Below are 20,160 nucleotides of genomic sequence, written 5' to 3'. Positions count from 1 at the left end.
ATATTCCTGACTCAAGTGGTACGTTAGTAATTGCTGTCAAAATATGTGTTATCAATTATATTTACTTTGTAATTTATACAGCATAAGACATGCACCCTCAGACACTTGATACAGTATGTCAAAGAGCCTAGATACATCAAATATATAAATATTTAACCACAAATTGCAATTATAATAAAACACTACATTCTATTTATTTATAATTTAAAAGTTGGCAAGAAATTATTTACAAAATTCACATACCACCCTATTTTCAATGTCCTTAACAGCAATATAAATACAGATATTACCCAAAGCCTAAAACTTTAAAAAAAATGCAACTACAGCAGGTTTCAGATTTTCTGAATAAACAGAATCTCCATTCATTAAAAGTTCTCTCTATGCACAAAATGAGAACTACGAGAATGACACACCAACCTGAGTGGGGCTTCTGTTACTTCTGGCATAAGGTGTTTACATGGTAACAGTGTCAAAGTTATCAAGTACTTGTGTTTCTAGACCATTTATCTCTTCATTACCTGCAGACACTGATATGCAACTCATGCAAGACTTCTGTACCTTCCACATTTTCCCCAACTGAGGGTAGGGTGAATGAGCTAACTTGCACCAAACAATTTCTTACTACTTTTAGAAGTTAGATTCTTCCTGCCAGTCACACCTTTGGTTGACATTTTCTTTTGTAATGGGTTTACTTAAAGTAGACATTATAGTTGGTGAAGATGCATGAAATGAACCATAAGCACAATGTTGTCCAACACTTATTGGGGGTTCACTACACATATAACCATCTCTAGATGCCAACTTCTTGACTGGTACTCCATTCTTGTGGGTTGGAGGATATTGAATGCAGACATTCAATTCCATGAAGTCATTCTCAATGTACACCTGAACACACAAACTGAATATAAATTGAACTGAAGTAGTCACACATTTAATTACACAATTATGTTGTAGTGTTGATTGTTCACAGTATATTCAATATAAATATTGGTAATCAGCTTTACTACCATATTTGGGCAATTTGTCATTATATTGACATATATTTTAATTACAAATATTAGTAGCAACAGTCATGAATGAACCTTTGAATTTAACTATGTATACTGACTGGGGTGGCCAAAGTTAGTATGCTGTATCAAAACATTCCCTTATGGTGATACATATCAAAGTTGAAAAATAAAATAACTATTAATTTCTTATTCTACAAAGTTAATATGTTGTGAACAGGGTATTTTTGGTTGCAACACCACACAATCTTGTAGGTGCTTACCAGTGTTTAAGAGGAATGGTGGTAACCACTTACAAGACTACAGGACATCACAACCCAGACCAAAGTTAACATCTTCACTGCCATGAGAACCTCAAGTTTGCTCAAGATGACAAATGATTCACTGTATCTAAAATGATAAAGCTCTGCATACTGTACCTTTACAGCTCCCTTCCAGAAATTAGGGTAACTAGTTCGTAATGTGTCAATACAGGTGCACATTACAGTAAGCTCTACACCATCAGATGTAGGAATGAATCCAGCACTTGGGTTGACACTCAGAGTAAAACCTGGAGGATGCTCCAAAACAACTGCTTCAAATGGATGTTTGTGTACACCACTAGTCCGCAAGAGTACAGCCACACTTGATAAATGTGGTGGTTGTAATGTTACAGTAGATGGGTAAATATTCCATTCATCCATTCCAGACTCATTAAAGTCCTCTTGCCTTTTAGACAAATAATTACATACATGTTAGAAAATATGCATATCTTCATCTCCTAATAGAAGAGTATTCTACTATATTCTAATTCTGGAACAAATTAACACAGGTGTCCCAAACAGATGTATACACAACAGCAACTTTGATGGCTGCTTGTCAGTCAGTTGCTCACTGCTGTCAACCGTGAAATGAAGCTAATGGTAGTCATTCTGAACACCTACACCAGATTTTCTAATTCACTAAGTGCCAACATTGACATATGTAATGGTTTAATTTATTAAAATGTCTTTATTTCATTTTATGTATACAGTGAAACCTCTATCCATCGTTCCCGGAACTATCGTTTTCCCGGATGCATCGTCCGTTTTGTTCGGTCCCGAATACATCCCATATAAAATAATGTTACATTTTCCCGCTTCTATCGTTCCTCGAACTATCGTTTTATCGCATCGATCGTTCAAAAATCTTAGTCCCGGCCCACAATTTTCCCGCAATGATCGTTTCTGAGAATTTAAAATGCTGGGTTTAGAGATAAATTAATACCGAAAGACGCATAATGTTTTTGGAATACACAGTAGCGGTAACCTGTTATGTCGCCCAACCAGCACATTCTTTTGGAATGAGGGTCAGCGGTGCAGGGGTGATAGTTGGAGTGAATGGCGGTGCTCATTGTCAGAAATTTTACGATTTTAATTAGGGTGCACTCATATTTCGTTCCAGCGATGCCAGATGGCATGTGCAGTGTGAATTTCTTCACAAATGCTTTTATTACAAGTACAAAGGAAAGGCTGGCGGCACTTTTCATTCTTCTGGTTCATCTCGTTTCCAGCGGTTCAGGGTCTTCTACAGCTACGTTTCGTTGAGTTCGGCAGTAATAGTATTTCCATTCTTCCTGTTATTGTCCGCAAAGGGGGTTGGAGCGGTGAGGAAGAGGAAGACGACGAATGCGAGCCTGAAGCTTTGCCGAGTTTTGCCGAAGCACTCGCTGCATTGGCGAAAGTGAAGTCGTTCTTTTATGCGCTTAATATAGTGAACGTGACGAAGAAAACATTTTGAACGTGGAAAGTGCTCTGTTTGGTCTAAAACGTAAAGTTTCGACAAACCAGTTGACCATTAAAGACTTTTTTGGTAAAAAGAAGTAACTTTGAAAGAGAAACATCGTTTTTTTTTAAATTTTTAATGCTTTCCCGCATCTATCGTTTTCCCGCATTCATCGTTTTTATTTCCCACCCCCTTCGAAAACGATGCATCGAGGTTTCACTGTATAAATCTTTTTGGGACTTCCTATATAATCACTTCTGGATGCTACTTAATGACCATTCATTCACCAGTTTGCCTTCTAATGACTCCACTATTTCAATAAAGAATTGTAACATTAACATACCTTGTTGTAGAAAGATCTACAACATATTGATACATGGACTGGAATGCCTGAGTAGCATCAACACTTCGGCCATCAGTACAATTCTCTAGAAGCAGTATAATTTCCTGGTGCTTAATGCCACAACTGTACAGATCCAGTGCACTATCCTGAAATAATCCACACAGAAACATTGGAATAACAAGTAAAGAATTTGCAACTATAAGTCATATCAGATACATTGGTGTTAATTCAACAGCAAATAAATTTCAAACTGAATATCAAGGCTGAGTGGTAAACACCCTTTCTTCATATTCAGGGTGTCCCTGGTTAAAATCTCAGTTTGGAGACTGGGTATCCTGGCCTCAAAACAGTACTAAACTACACTTACAAGTTTGCCAGGCACAATGCCAACTACTCTGTTCTTAGTTATTTTAGTAGTACCAAAAGATACACACACAGTTTTAAGATCTTATTAAAGGAAGAAACATATTCAGACACTCACCTGTGGGTCCTTTAGCAACATTACATCAGAAGTCCTCTGAGCCTCTTCTCCTGGAAACAGGGCACAGAGAGGTTGAAGGTCAAGTTGACTGTTCTGTGCTGGATTATCACTTCCCCTTCTCTTAGCCATGTTCAGATTTTTCTCATGAATTCTAAATATGGAAACACAAAAGATTATTACAATACTGTTCAATGCAAAATCCTGATAAATAAATGAATTTTGATATGTAAGAATGTGACAATCGCTGACAAGAGCGAGTGAAAAGTAAATGACAGAGGATAATGCCCAGATTCAGAAAACTGATGAAGTGAAGTTCATGAAAATTTCTTCATTTCCTGCCTGTGAATATAACAGACAGATTCTCTTCGCCCTAAAAAGTCACTTATAAATATTATTTACTCTTGAAAGCAAGCTTAGAAATCATATCATAAATGCTTACCTCCTCAGCCTGAGACGGGTAGCTTCATCTCCGGACACGAGACTCAAAGCTGCAACTTCTAAAACATCCTTCATACTGCTGCTCATTAACAACTTTATATCCTGTTGCTGTGGTCTGTATGTCACTCGAATCTTAGTAGATGTTCCTTCAGATATCACCAGCTCTGACGGCTCCACAACAAGTCTTGTTTTGTTCACATTCTGAAACCCTGCAGAGTGACCTCATTAATAAACTACAGTGTACTCATTATTATATCAACTATTGCTAGGGAGAAAATTATTGGTATTAATCTTTAGTGTCAACCACAAATCTCATGTGGACAGTCCTGGGAGCAAACCCTGGCCTCCACAGTGAGAAGCTGGAGACTATCTGCCTGGCACAGCCACAGCAACCACTTTTGTCCTGTAACGTTTTTTAGAAGTTTAAAATAAGAAAACTGTATTGTCACCATAAAATGTAAATTTAGATGGATTTCATCTCATACTAAGTTAAGGTCTTTTGGAAATGGAAGAGGAATCATAATAAACATAAATATTCAAATATCACCTTTTGTAATAGGTTTAATTTTTATAAAAGCCTTCAAGTCACCAAAATTCTGTAGAGAGAAGCTAGTTTCCCATTCCATCTTATGGGAAACTTGGGTTAACATTAGCCACATACGACCTGCACCATCCCTGGGTACACCCTTGGCTATAAGTCGTGCATGACCTCCAAAGCCATACATGGGAATCTGAAAAAATAAATAAAATAATAATAATAAAAATAAAATAAAATTCCAAGACTCTCTCATAAAGAATTTTCCAAAGTAGATTCAGGGCTTAATAGAATAAAATCCAAGAAATAGATCTCAGAAAATGTACATGATATTAATTACAGATATGTTGGAAAATGAATGAAACAAAGCAAACTTTAAGGAAGGCAAAATAAATAGGAAATTGCACTGCAGCCAGAGAATTTGATGTCAAGAGAAAGTTAGTCAAGCAAAGTACTAGTTGAAAGCACTTGAAATCATGAAACAAATTCTATTCCAGGCCTTCAATACAAGCTGTGACTGGCTGCAGAAGTTATTAAATGATTAAAGTGTGTCACATAAAGAACACTAAAGAGTACACCTTTCCAGTGTTACTGTCTGCAGTATTAGCCACATTTAAACAATATTTTTCTCTAAAGAATAATTTAAAATTTGGGTGCAGGTCTTACATGGGGTTAATATGATATTTGGAAAAATATGTTAATATGATGGTTCAGTATGTTAGAATGTAGAAAACTGGCAAGAAACCGAAAAGATTTTTTAATAAAGTAATTAAAAACACACAAAACAGACAATGCTATAGGACAATTGCAATATGTTTATAGGGAAGTCCAAATTCTAACAAATGGATGAATACAGCCAAATGACATATTTGCCAGAACCAACAGCTAAAGACTGAAGGTTTAAATTATGTGCAGCATCTTCTACATTTTCTATCACTGTCCTTACAATCAGATGTAAAAACACATGTAATCATAAGTCACTTACTATTAGATGTATGCCTTGTATGATGAAAACCAGTTTTCCATACGCTGCTCCTATTACTAGAGGCTTGAAGTTAACATGAAAAGAATGGCTTTTCCTCGGATGGAGGGTAATACATTTCTCTCCCATCACAAGCCCATCACTGTCAATTAACTGTAATAGAAAAATGGATCAATTAATAATTTAAGGAAGAAACATGACAATACTGAAGACATCTGGAAATTGTACAGCCAGACAGCTTTCAATGTTTGCATGTCTCTGGACTGTGTTCAGCTATTACAAATAGAACAAAACATATTGGAAACTGAATCTCTTTCTGTCCTCATGTGAAAAGTTGGTGAAGCACTTACTTAATTTGGTCCAAGGTCTAGTGACTGAAATTAGATCTTTCTAATGGATACAACAGAGTAGGTGCTGCCCCACTTGACAGAAACAAATGCAGTTTCCAAAATGTTGTGTTCTGTTTATAATACGAGGGTGAGTCAAATGAAAACCGTAAAAAAAAATTTAAATTTAATTTATTGAATGAAAGCGGTACACAACTATATCATTTTTCTACATAGTCTCCATTTCGTTCAATACAGGCCCTCCAGCGTTTACGAAGTGTATGGATTCCTCTAGAAAAAAATTCTTGTGGTTGTCTGCGCAACCACTCATGCACCGCCTGCTGTACCTCTTCATCAGAACGGAACTTCTTTCCTCCCATCGCCTCTTTGAGCGGCCCAAACATGTGGTAATAACTTGGAGCTAGGTCTGGTTAGTATGGCGGATGTGGAAGACACTCAAAGTGTAAGTCTTGGATTGTTGCAACTGTTGCATGGGCAGTATGGGGCCGAGCATTGTCATGTTGCAAAAGTCAAAAGTCCACGTTGCTTTGATCTGACTGCAGGTCGAAGATGATTCTTCAAGAGATCTGAATATGAGGCACTGGTGATAGTGTTCCCCCGAGGCGTGTAGTGCTCCAAGAGTACGCCTCGTTTGTCCCAAAAGAGAGTCAGCATAATCTTCCCTGCAGATGGCTGCGTCCGGAACTTCTTGGGTTTTGGTGATGAGGAATGAAGCCATTCCTTGCTCATTCTCTTTGTTTCCAGTTGGTGGTAGTGCACCCAAGTTTCATCACCAGTAACGATTCTCGAAAGGAAGCCATCACCTTCTGCTTCAAGGCGCCGCAGTTCTTCACAGGCGTCAACAAGTCGTTGGTTCAATTCTGGAGTCAGCTGCCGCGGCACCCACCTTGCAGACACTTTGTGAAACTGAGCACATCATGAATGACATGGTGTGCTGATCCGTGACTCATGTTAAGAATTTCGGCTATTTCATCCACCGACACTCGGCGATTCTCCATCACTAGCGCTTCAACTGCTGCAATAGACTCAGGGGTCATAACTCTGTGCGCCTGACCCGGGCAAGGAGCATCTGCCACAGACGTCACACCATTTCTGAATTTCCTACTCCACTCGTACACTTGCTGCTGTGACAAGCATGCATTACCATACTGAACCTTCATCTGTCGATGAACTTCAATCGGTTTCACACGTTCACTGATCAAAAAACGAATTACAGAACGTTGTTCTTCTTTCGTGCATGTAACTAATGAGGCAGCCATCTTCAAACTGGCACTGTGATGGCGTTCTGTTTGTCTGCATTATACTGCCACCTATAGGATACTCTTTATAGCATTGGTAACATGTCTGCCAACTTATAGGACAATTGCGCGATATTTCAAATTTTTATCTCAGTTTTATGGTTTTCATTTGACTCACCCTCGTACTAGATACTGAAAAAGACTCATAAAACAGACTATAAAGAAACAAATACCATACCATGACAAGAAATGTGCATGCTTTTGAAACTTGGAAAGATAGTGGGGAAACTCTGTGTTTAATTACAGCATCTGAAAATATCAAGACACTTAATAAAAGTTAAATACTATTTAAGTATGAATTACATAATCAGATTATCTCTCTAATTAATCAATACCTCATAAGAATGGAGTTTGTCATCAACATAAACATAGACAGATAATTTGCAACTGTCTTCACTGCGGATGGTGAATGATTTGGTGACACATTTTCCAATTGCTACACTGCCCCATACTAACTGACGATGGGTTGTTTTAACATTCAGTTTTTCTTCAGATGTGAAACCTTTCTTGTTGCTGCTCTGTGATTTTATAGAATGCCATTTACTGCTGCATGTAGACTGGCCATTACTGTTCACAGACTTCACACTTGAACTGCCTGCAATTACAACATATCATTGTGAGATTTCAAGTTTTTGTGGCAGCAAGTATGAAGATGGCTGTCATCAGGGTAGTTGCACCATGTAGTCAAGTAGAAGTTTACAGACGTTTCAGAGGTGCTTGCTGTCTTCATCATCACAGTGCAACAACCCAGAAGACAGCTATCTTCAATATACCAATAATTCCACCAACTATGTACAGCAGTCTATGTGTAGTTTATGTTGTGTGTCTATAAATATGATGGTAAACAACTTTAACCACCTAAATACTATACTTTACCCTTGGATGACCCAAACGAAGGTGCCTTCTCAAGATGTTCAATGTGTTTACTTTTACACACTCTTGAGTCTTTAACTGTAGTTAGGAGTTCCTCAGACTGAGACTTAGAAGGCTTTTCATTTACTTCACTGCTAGATGTGGTCATTATTCCAGTCACTTCTACGAAATACACAGGTCCATGTGGTTGCATTGAAACCTGAAGCATCCTAGTAACATCAAAACTTACAGTTTTAATACAGCCAATTGCAAATTACCTTTACAGAATATTATACAAATACTAAACCACTCACTGAACTGTATGGCAATTTTTTCAGATAAATAAAGATACAAAAACTGTATTTTCAGTAGAGATTGAAAACATGACAACTGAACTGTTTACTTATCACAGCTTACATAGTATATTTTACAGTAATTTGTATATATAAACAAATATTTTAAAGATTATTGTTTTGTTTTTCTATTATTTTTAAAACTAAATTTATTATATTCAAAAGATTTTTAAAATGAGTTTTATACAACTTAAAAAATGGATTAAATTTTGGGAGGGAAGGTAAATATTTCCATTTATGTTCCTTCTATGCTCATATTTATAATAATAAATGTTTAGAGCAGGTCAGTATTACTTACTGTACCCAGACATTTTGTATCAAAGCAGCATATGCCATGAGCAATAAAAGTTTGAAAGTCACTCATACAGAATGTATGGAGCTGTATCTTCACATCCCTTACATATTTTAATAGCACTGTGTTTAGGCACAGAAAGACACTTCACCTCTACCATCAATTAGTATTAAGTTGATATTAGTGGAATTGCCTGATATTTCTAATATAAATTATAGATATATCAAATTTATTCCTTTCGGTCCAATTTATCTGAAAGGCAACATTTTGTATGTAGACAATCTTTATCAGATCATAAAACAAATTCTTTGTGTATACTAAACTGCATACAGTTAAAGAATTTTACAACAGAAGCCTAGCAACATCAAGGAAAAAAACTTTTAGTGTAATTTTTCATAAAGCAACCAAAGAATATGTTACACATCCTAATTTACTGCACTCTACTCTGACACTGAAATGCTGTTTAAATTTACAATCTATTCACTGCAAGTTTATGATGAAACAAATTCATTAAAATTTATTATAAAAGTATTACACTAATTACAGTGAATACAGTGAAACCTCTATCCATCGTTCCCGGAACTATCGTTTTCCTGGATGCATCGTCCGTTTTGTTCGGTCCCGAATACATCCCATATAAAATAATGTTACATTTTCCCCCTTCTATCGTTCCTCGAACTATCGTTTTATCGCATCGATCGTTCAAAAATCTTAGTCCCGGCCCACAATTTTCCCGCAATGATCGTTTCTGAGAATTCAAAATGCTGGGTTTAGAGATAAATTAATACCGAAAGACGCATAATGTTTTTGGAATACACAGTAGCGGTAACCTGTTATGTCGCCCAACCAGCACATTCTTTTGGAATGAGGGTCAGCGGTGCAGGGGTGATAGTTGGAGTGAATGGCGGTGCTCATTGTCAGAAATTTTACGATTTTAATTAGGGTGCACTCATATTTCGTTCCAGCGATGCCAAATGGCATGTGCAGTGTGAATTTCTTCACAAATGCTTTTATTATAAGTACAAAGGAAAGGCTGGCGGCACTTTTCATTCTTCTGGTTTATCTCGTTTCCAGCGGTTCAGGGTCTTCTACAGTTACGTTTCGTTGAGTTCGGCAGTAATAGTATTTCCATTCTTCCTGTTATTGTCCGCAAAGGGGGTTGGAGCGGTGAGGAAGAGGAAGACGACGAATGCGAGCCCGAAGCTTTGCCGAGTTTTGCCGAAGCACACGCTGCATTGGCGAAAGTGAAGTCGTTCTTTTATGCGCTTAATATTAGTGAACGTGACAAAGAAAACATTTTGAACGTGGAAAGTGCTCTGTTTGGTCTAAAACGTAAAGTTTCAACAAACCAGTTGTCCATTAAAGACTTTTTTGGTAAAAAGAAGTAACTTTGAAAGAGAAACATTGTTTTTTTTAAAATTTTTAATGCTTTCCCGCATCTATCGTTTTCCCGCATTCATCGTTTTTATTTCCCACCCCCGCCGAAAACGATGCATCGAGGTTTCACTGTACAATATTATTTAAAACTTTACTATTTATGGCCAAAGAAAATAAAACACATTTCATGACAACTCAGACCAAGAATTTTGGAAATTTATATGGAATAAAATGTTGAAAATAAGAATTTCCAGAAGGTATGGATTGCTAACTAAAATAAGCTTTGTGTCATTTCATTCTTAATTATAGGTATTACCTGTGCACAGGCTCTTTCATAGATCTGGATGAGCTAAACCTGACGATGGGTTCCACCTGTTCTCCAGGCTGTAACTGAACCATATCAGGAACAACACTCATTGATATGGAATCAGTGTCTGATGGTAATATCTGCAGGGCAAGTGTTAAAGGAACAAGACCATGATTCCTCAATGGTAAGCCACAAATGTCAGTCTTCCCAGGCCCTTTGATCACCAGCTTCATTGGCATGGCTGGACGGAACATTCCCAACTTCGTTGTACCAACAGCACCAATTAAGTTGAGACTCTCCAATTCAACTGGTATGATACCAGTCAGGTTTAGGGACAGTACTCCAGACAGTTTCACAAATCCTCTCTGTTCTGTTCACACAGGAATTACACAGTCATCATTAATACAGATACCTTATGGCTGTTTGTCATTTAGAATACAAATATAAAATAAAATTTGGTGTGTAGACAATTTACTTCAATAAAAACTGAAGCATTTAAATAAAAACAACAACAGGCTGTCAAACCAGAGCAGTAATACTTGAAGAGAAGAGGGTAAAAATTAAAATTAAAAATACATTTTAAGACATGGATGCTCAGAAATATATCTGGTACACAACCTAGAGTGGCCAAACATCTTAAGCTTATTTGAAAACATTTTATTTAAAACCAATGGCTTGCATCTTTTTTTTTCAGATTTTGTGTGGGGGAGGTTTGCCATTTCAAGATTTCTTATGACTGTCTTGGTTGCAGAAACATATTTATCATCACACTGAATTTCAGAGATGGAACTCACTAGTTAGAAACTGCATTGGTGGAGCTGCAAACATGACTGTCACATTCATATCTTCTCCAGTCTTCAAAGTGAATGACAGTTCCCTTGAAACTTCATTTTCAGCCATATTCTTATTCTTCTGTTTCTTGGGGTCCAAGAGAACAAAAGTGGAAAGCGAGTCTTGGACCTACAAAGTTTCATAGTATAATTTACTGACAAAGCTGCAATAATTATAGTAAAATTAAAACAGGAAAATGGTCAGAAATAACATTTTTAGTTTTATTAAATATTTATAACTCTGAAATACACAGTAAGGGCAGCTAATTTTATCATTACAAAATTCAATTATAAACATTTTTACAGAACCAACAGAATCTAAGTTAATTTGCAATAAACATGCACTAATAAATCTGTAATATGTCAGAATACCAATGAATTATAGCCAACAAGGCAGAGTGATATACATCACATGAATTAAACTTACAAACTTGCATAGTCTTCAAGATGAAAGTCAAGGCTTTCATTTGGTAAAAGAATTTTAATTTACAGTCCACCATTAAAAGTTTATTCTATCCCCAAAAGCTTAACATGAATTAAATATTCACATTGAATAAACTTTCATATGCTTATAGATTAAAAGTTATCACAGAGAACACAACTTTTAAGGTATTTCAATCCATTTTTCTAACTTTGGCTAGCACTTCACTAAATACTTAGTGAACAGTCCTTACTTTGATTCTATGAAATATGCATTATTACAACTGACATGACTAGCTATGTACAACATTATTCATATCTAGATTCAAGGGCTACTGAAATAAAAAAAAATTGAAACAACTAGGCTTCTATGGAAAAGATGTTATATCCAATATTTTAATAAAGAAAGACAAAAATTACCTTGTGAAAAATAATGAGTTTAAGTGGAATGGTGGCAGAACCAGAGTTGCAGAATTTCAAACTCATCTTTTTTGCACATTCTTCTGGAAGTACACCAAAGTCCAGAATCATGTCAGAACTATCATTCTTTGTTATTATAATCTGAAATGTTTGTAAAAAAACATGTAATACATTAGTCTGCCAGCACAAACAACCAGTCTATGTAATAAAAGCATGCAAATATATTAAGTGAGTTAGACGTCTAGTCCACTCCCAGAAAAACTGAAAATTCTAGAAAAGTGCCATGAATTTGAATTCTGGGGTTCTGTTTTACACTTCCCTTTCAAACAATATGTTGGAGAGTAAAAGAGCAAAATTATTGTTTTACCAGCACAATTTAAAGAAAATAAACCATTTACTATTTGATACAGGCAACCAAATTATGACCCTGAGAGAAAGGAACTGTCCCATAAAAGCCAAGGCAATTTAAGTCATAAAATTTGACACAGTATATTTACAAGAAACTTACTTTTCCATGTCAGAAAAAGGCCAAATTTAAATTTACAAAAAACCTGCCAAAGGATAATATGTTGGTTCATATTCTATGTTAACTCCAACAAGTTACATGTACGTCTTCATGAGTATCCCCAACAATAAATTATTTCTTTCAAATTAAAAAATAACATATTTCATGGGGCTCTTTTCCTATTACACAGACATGGCAACAACATTCTATATATTCTAAAATTGTGTAAAAAATATTTCACTGTCTTCTTTAGACATATAACAAATAAGCACATTACCTGTGGCTCTTCTCCTATTATAACGACATCACAGGTAATTGACTGGCTTGCCTTCGTCACCACATCATTCAAGTGAACTTTAAGTGAAATTTTTAATTTCCCTTCACATAGAGGCACCACTTTTATCTGTTAAAGAAAGAGAAATTAATGCAAATACCATTGTTAATTGGATATAGCATAGTATGTTCATTAAGCTTGTATATTGCTCTATCACTTGTTAAGACCTAACTAGCACACCAACTCAGATCTGCAGTGCATAGCAACACTGTGAACACTCAACTATCTATTCTGGGTTTCTCACAATTTTCAATAATCTTTCTGGAAGGGTAATAAGCCACAGTTCTTCCAATTTATACTTAAATTCATCAATGCATGCATAAACTCTAATTGTGATCTGTAAACACACAAACAATAACACACTTCCTAATCTTCTTACAACTGATTATTTATTAATGCTAATAACACAAGCATTAACAAAGTTTACAGCATATATCAACCATCTTCAGGTAACCTGGACCCAACTGGAAGTGCTGAAACTAACTTATGTTATACATTAATCATCCCAATCCCAAGTTTTAAAATGCAACCAGTACATTAAAATAATTAATGTTGTTAAACGGTTAGAAACATATTGATTATGTGTAAAATGCGGTACAGATATGTAATATTTAAGAACAGATCCTTACAAGTTGTATTGCCTGCAAAAAACAGATAGGCTGGTCATTTTGTGAAGCTGTACCAACTACTAAGAATATATAGCATCAAATGAAATGATATGCTGTACGCACAAGATAAACAGGATGGGCTGTAAATGATTCATTGTCCTACTTTTTTGTACCATTCTGACATTTCTCAGGGGGACCAAGAAAAGTACAAAAACATCACGGCAGTCTGTTACCAACTAGAATCTGAGTACTTACCAAAGCCAGAGTCAGACATTACAATTACAACAACCTGCTTAATACATGCATAAGGCTTATTAAATCAAAATTTGTAGCATCTCAAATCAACACGCAGAATTTTGTATATAAATATCTTTCTTTTACCTTGGCTTCTTTACAGTTATTGGGATCCATAAGAACTTTCTTAGATGGAAGGTGGACAAGAGCAAATTGAACATTTTTGCCATGTTCCTGTCCTATTAGTTTTATGCCATCTAACTCTAAGCCACATAGTATCCAATGATCTGTCACATTGTGTACTGATAAGAACATGTCATATGGAACCCCAACGCACACAACAGGAGTTGGGCTGTGTGTTCTTAAGGTAACCCACTTGTTTTCAAACACTTCTGAAAGCAAATAAACATTAGAATAATTACTGAATAAATTACACGAGAAACTCAATCCAAGCTGCAATATACTTCTTTTATAACAATCTATGTGAACTGTCACAGTTTTTAGCCACTGTAATACTTTAACATACCAGCACTTCCCTGTTATGTTCGATTTGCTTAAAAAGTAACAAGAATACAATTATCAGGAACAAACATGATTATTCAGAAGCAGTTCAACAACTTCCCCAAAGTAAACACCTTTAGTCACTTCCTTTGTAATGAAGCAACAAGTAATGCAGTCATGAATCTTTATTTTGTGTCCACAATACACAGCTTGTCATTCTGTGCAGTGGAACTGTTCAATTTGTAAAAGGGTTACTGTATAAATGTCTGATTTTGATAATTATGCAATACATAAAAATCATTAACAATACAGGGCAAATTTAATAGATAGTTGAGATATTTTGGTTCAACTAAATATACTTTTACCTGAAATGGCCATTTGAGATGACATCATGGACTGTACAAGTGTCTTGCTTTCAGTAAGGGTGTTGGATGTACTGAGGTCAGATTCAACAGAATGAACTGCTAAATACCACTCACGTTTATCAACACTTTCACTGTTTTTCATGTCGAGCTCAGACAGTTGTGGCAAAAGTTCAGGGTATTTATTTTTCAATGCTGGCACCAAAGCAGAACAGTCAACAGACTCTCTTGGCATACTGGCAAGTTCCTGAGTTACACACATGACAGATTCATCCAAGAGCGAATTTTCCAACAAAGTTGTAAGTTTAAGAACATCTCCAATGGAAACACTATCCTCAAGTGTGATAGTCTTATCATTATTTTTATCTTCCTCATTCAAAATTTGAGCAACATCACTCTTCCGACATGTTTTAAAGTCTACCCCTACACTGGTATTTGGCACTGAAAATACCCAACCATCACTACCTGTTTCATTTAGTGTTGAGTCATCTTCATCACAAGATGAACTCATCAGATTTGGGCCAGATAACCTCCCCTGCCTGTCACTATAGTCCAAGAGGTGTATCACAGTATCTGACAATGCTTTCTGTTCATTAAGAATATCTTTTCTACCAAAGTCAAATTCTTTGATCATACCAGCTGCTGTACCATTTTTGGAATGAGACAAACTAGACATATCTTCCTTCTGGGAATCAATGTTAGCATCAAAAAATTCAGAAGTGTCCTTCAATAATCCATCTTTAGCACAGAGAGGATCAGTAACAGAGCTGCTATTGTATGAAGTAATTGGCTTATCTACTGGACAGGTTCCTTTTGGATTGCACAGACCACTTTGCTTCAGAATATTTGAAACAACTGTACGTGGTGATGCGCATGTATCAACCTTTGCCAGAATATCAGCAATGCAAGAGAGACTTAGAGACTCTCGTGGGCCAATACTATATTCCGATAAATATGATGAAGAAATTCTTCCTTCAGAAAAGGAAGGTGTTTTGCATGTTCTCGCTATCTGTTTTGTACAGTCTTGATCACTGATAGATTGTTCCTGAGCAGCATCTTCATCCAATTCAACCTCTACCAATGGTGAAAGTTCATGACCTTTCTCTGGACTCTTAGTTTGCATTCCAAAATAAGTATTAGACTTTTTTCCCAGTTCACCAAGCAGTTCTGATTTAAGACGAAAAAATTCACCAACAGAGACCCTTTTCTTCTGAAGACCACAGTGAGAAATATCCACTGAACGAAGCGATATTTCAGCGTTCCCCACAATACCAGAGAAGTCTAAATTTGAAATGGCTGCAGATGCAGTACCAGCAGCTGGTGGGATATTTTCCTTTTTCCATGCACATTCATCAGCTGCAAGTTTCTCTTCACATTTGTCACCAGGTATGAAATCTTCAGCAGATAAATCTATCATTGCTGCCATTTTCTCAACTAATTTACAGTCCAGTTTTAAATGATCAAATGGATTCTGAAACATTTCTCCACATGTTTCAGAAAAAACAAGAGAATCACCTACATTATCTGTTTTATCACATATTTGGTGTTCATTTATTTCTTCAGAATGTCCATGTGCATTATGAATGTCTGAAGGTTCCAAAGAACTAGTGCACTCTGTAGTCACTTCCAAACTTTTGGAACTTGGAAATAACTTGTCTCCAATATTTGAACTATGACGTTCATTCGAATTACCAGCTTCTGACTGACATGATAAAAATGAAATTTTATTAATTGCCCTCTGTGATAGTTCCTTTTGCAATCGATGTCTCATATCTAGAGCCAAGTCTGACAATTCAGCATCAACAATTTTCTTGCTAACACAATTGTCAGATGCTAAAAGTTTTCCTCCACTGTCCAATTCATCCTCAGATAAACCTGCAATAATAATTTCTGTATATCCATAACTTTAACACCCACATATCAAGGCATGCTTACATAGGTAAATACACTTTGAAATAATACACAATTTTGGTGTAACTGTCAATTTTCAGTTATAACAAATGCCAAAGCTTACATTCCAAAATAAAACCCTTGGTACCACCAAACAAATTTATCTCATAAACTAGCAGTACATATAACTCTGACCAACCACGACCTATTCCACATACTGAATCATGTGAAGTTATAAAATATGGTTAAAAGTCAAATTACTAACCTGGCATATCATCTTCTTTCAGAATACCAAGAGAGGAATCAGCATCACCATCTCTAATTTCTGTGCCCACTCCTGTACATATTCCAATTGCAGACACAAATTCACTGCTCTTGGCCAGAACATAATTTTCATTCTGCTCAGAAAACTGAGACTTTCCATATCTCATCTTGCTTGAACATAATCCTAAAATATCTATGGCATTTTTCATGCAGTTGTCTTCATACACTGCTTCCAAATCCTCACGTAAGACTGTAGGTACACTAGGAGACAAAAGCCATGAAACAAATAAGCAGAGTGTAAGTTACTTCTATTGTAGATGCAGGACTAATCACTTCCTAGATCTGTGACTGTAAACCCCTGTCCCATTCAAAATGAGGATATTTACCTGGAGAATTATTTAAAAAATGTAATCCTTTTGCATCTGGATGTAATATTTTCCTCAGTTTCCTCCTTTGGAAAATCAGGAAACCCCCAACTTTCTGCTTTATTTTTACATAAACTTATACGAAATTCATAAAATAATTTTAAGATTAAATGTATTAAATTAATTTTCAAATATCTCTATGAGTACATTTTAGAAGTCACATAAAACACAAATACATGAATAACCATTTCTGATAACAATACCACAGATCCAACATTTAAAAACATACAATTTCATATGGCAGAAAAAATTAACATAAACATAAGCTCCTGCTTGTGTATTTTTCTCACTTTCAGTTGCAAATCTCTCTTGTTTCTAAACAGTCTTCTCACCATAGATGGCTATCTTCTGGGTTGTGGTGTCATGTTGTCTGGTAGAAGATGACCAACATTTCAGAGGTCCTGATGATGGAGGCAGCAAGGACCTCTGAAAACGTTGACAAATGTCTACCAGACTACATAACACTACAACCCAAAGACAGGCATCTGTGCACTCAGCACTGTGAGAACCTCAAATCCTACTAGTGTTTTCACCACTTTGTTCTCAAGCACACCTAATCCACATTCTTTCCTCAGATTTAAAAGACTTGGGCAACCATAAATCTACAATCTTTTATGAAACCTGGCCTAGAACAAATGTTACATATATGATACCTATCATAATTCCTGTGGGCTACTGTAGATGATGCTTGTGGGACTGGTGTGTATGCTGGTGTTTCTTCAATGAGAATTCCTAATCCTGCACCACTGATTTTGGGAGTGCAGTCTGCCATCATAATCAGATACCTGTATTGGAATAATACAAAAACACAAAACAAAAATGACAAAGGAATAAACTTCCTCATTGAAGGATACAAACATTAAAAGGTCTTTACAGATTAATTTCATTGTTTGGGAACAAATTAATCTTGTCTTAAAAATCCATGGCCCTGTTATATCTTTCGAAAACAATACAAAAAATAATATCCTAACCAAAATAAAATTAAAATGGTTTGAAAGGTATGAAGTGCTTTATTACATGAATCTAATTTGTACATTCCTCTTTCCTTCCTCATGCACTTTAACAATATCATAGTAGTTCCTAAATAACTATCAACATTTGGCTAATTGCACCGCCATTTCTATATTTCTTACTTGACCTTAGAATTTGGATCACTATAACTTTGTAATTGTAGAGAAGTGTATAACAGTCATTAACATGAATAAATGCCACTTACTGCACTAGAAAATATATTTATCTAGGAACATTTAACAATTAAATATAACAACTTGCAAATAAAACACAACATTTCTTGGTAGCCTTAAATTCAATGTGGCTTTCCTATCTCATACTCCACAGAAGAATTTACCTCGACCTAAAATTTTTAACTCTTATAAGCAATAGAGTTACTGTGATACTGTAGTAGACTGCAAACCACTGTCACAACTATATAATTTCTATTTGTATTAGAAACAAGCATTGTATTTGTGCTATGACATGTTCTATATCATTGGTTTAGGCCTATGAAGGACCTACGGAATGTAAATAAATTCTATTCTATTCTCGTGTCCTTACCTTCGAGAATATTTTAAAATGCGGAAAAGTGTCAAATATTTTACATTACATTGCAACGTGTGTACAATGTAAAAATTAGATCTGTACCAATATCTGGAATAATACAAGTCCTTGAAATAAGTCAGTCTATTAGCGCCTTTTTCAAACACAACCTTCCGGTAATTTTGTTCGCGTGTTATCATGCGGCACAGATTACACAACAGCAGTACCAACGTAGGATTATAAATACAACTTGGAGCTTATTACCGTAGTTAGCAGGGAATACACAGAAGGGAAGGATGATAGAGCCCGCTGTTTACAAATCACGATGTGTGGCATCTTCATACGTTATTCCATAGACAGTTATTATTTGGTATTGAAAGCACTTTGAGGTGTTATCCGTGCACTGCCAAATGCGCCACTTTATGTCATATTTTGGTTCTTCCGTTCCCTATTAAATACACACTCACACACGCGCGCGAGCACACACACATATATTAACGTATGTATGAACATATATACATGCATGCAAAAACATACATCACACAAATACAACCATACACTCTTACATTTGTGCTGCCAGATGCATCGACACTGTTTGAGCTGATATTTTGCGATCATCACTCATGGTTGGTCATGGAGCATCAATAGAATGAAACACAGTCCAGGTGCTATTTTTCTTTTGACTTTTCTAATTTGTACTTTCAACCATAGGTGTGCTTTGAGCACAGAAAATAAACTAAGTTTTGAGGTTTATTGTCATGTTCAGAACAGCCTGAAACTAGAACATATCCCAAGCCATATGAATCCAGTTCACACCCTGAAATTTTGTTGAAATTATCCTACCTTTAGAATAGTCCATTTCCTTTAGGCTTTCCTACAAAAATTTTGTATGCACTTATCAGTTCCCCATGCATGTTACATGCCCCACCCACCTCAACCTCCATTTAAACATCCAAACAATATTTTATACAAAGTATGGAACTTCTCACTGTGCAATTTTCTCTAGCTTCCTGTCACTTCTTCCCTCCTAAAAATTCTGATCTCAAATAATCTCGGTCCATGTTCTTCACTTTAATACAGAGACCAAGTTTCCTGCACACATAAAACATTAAAAATGTAGTTTTGTGTCTTTTAATCTTTACAGTTTTAGATAGATAGGAAGTCAAAAGATTCTAAGATACATGGGAGCAATCATTTCATGAATTTAGCTTGATCTTAATTTCCTCATGAATGCAGTTCTCATGTGTTACTGCAGCACATTTTCAAATAATTTAGTATACAAATATTTTGTCTTGGTCTGAAGATTAGACATAATCATATATCCAGTTTACTTATAGACTAACTTTGTATTTATAATATTTAGGCTTAAAAGTATATACTTGTTTATGAATGTGTATTTTTTGTCATATTCACCTACTGGACCGAGTATGTGCTTCAATATCTGTCACTCTTTGGTAACCTACACTTTCAATTATG

At 35.8% G+C, this 20,160-nt stretch overlaps 1 protein-coding gene across 4 annotated transcripts; it reads right to left on the bottom strand.

Annotated features, from left to right (window-relative positions):
• Positions 1–42: 42 nt before the first annotated feature.
• spd-2 (centrosome assembly protein spindle defective 2) lies at positions 43–19,634 on the bottom strand. 4 transcript variants are annotated; one of them, XM_022063909.2, is made up of 18 exons: positions 18,703–19,634; positions 17,802–17,933; positions 16,725–16,984; positions 14,573–16,444; positions 13,854–14,095; positions 12,808–12,933; positions 12,026–12,166; positions 11,150–11,315; positions 10,365–10,725; positions 8,051–8,256; positions 7,510–7,769; positions 5,533–5,682; positions 4,560–4,743; positions 4,014–4,221; positions 3,575–3,725; positions 3,094–3,239; positions 1,427–1,715; positions 43–885 (listed from the first exon to the last, which is right to left on the bottom strand). In XM_022063909.2, the coding sequence occupies exons 1-18, from the start codon at positions 18,882–18,884 to the stop codon at positions 628–630; spliced, it is 5,334 nt and encodes a 1,777-aa protein (XP_021919601.1). In that variant the 5' UTR covers positions 18,885–19,634; the 3' UTR covers positions 43–627. The 4 variants fall into 4 exon arrangements, with proteins under 4 accessions (XP_021919601.1, XP_021919600.1, XP_021919602.1 ...); XM_022063908.2 differs by having other exon boundaries at positions 13,854–14,098; positions 18,703–19,632; XM_022063910.2 differs by lacking the exon at positions 18,703–19,634 and adding an exon at positions 18,497–18,659 and having other exon boundaries at positions 13,854–14,098.
• Positions 19,635–20,160: the final 526 nt, after the last annotated feature.

Source organism: Zootermopsis nevadensis, unplaced genomic scaffold (genome assembly GCF_977971745.1).
Source record: "Zootermopsis nevadensis isolate Lab colony 2312 unplaced genomic scaffold, Znev_1.0 Znev_ptg000008l, whole genome shotgun sequence".
In the NCBI taxonomy this organism is placed as follows: Eukaryota; Metazoa; Arthropoda; class Insecta; order Blattodea; family Termopsidae; genus Zootermopsis; species Zootermopsis nevadensis.
Note: the sequence above shows the minus strand (reverse complement) of the source record. Positions and strands in the feature narration are given on the sequence as shown.

What these genes read in the sequence shown, in the direction of transcription:
- spd-2 (XM_022063908.2), bottom strand. Translation starts at nt 18,884, where the DNA reads ATGATAACACGCGAACAAAATTACCGGAAGGTTGTGTTTGAAAAAGGC. An exon ending in ATTTTAAAATATTCTCGAAG is followed by an intron (nt 17,934 to 18,702) that starts GTAAGGACACGA and finishes ATTCCAATACAG; the next exon opens with GTATCTGATTATGATGGCAG. An exon ending in TACAAGGCATACATCTAATA is followed by an intron (nt 4,744 to 5,532) that starts GTAAGTGACTTA and finishes TTATTTTTTCAG; the next exon opens with ATTCCCATGTATGGCTTTGG.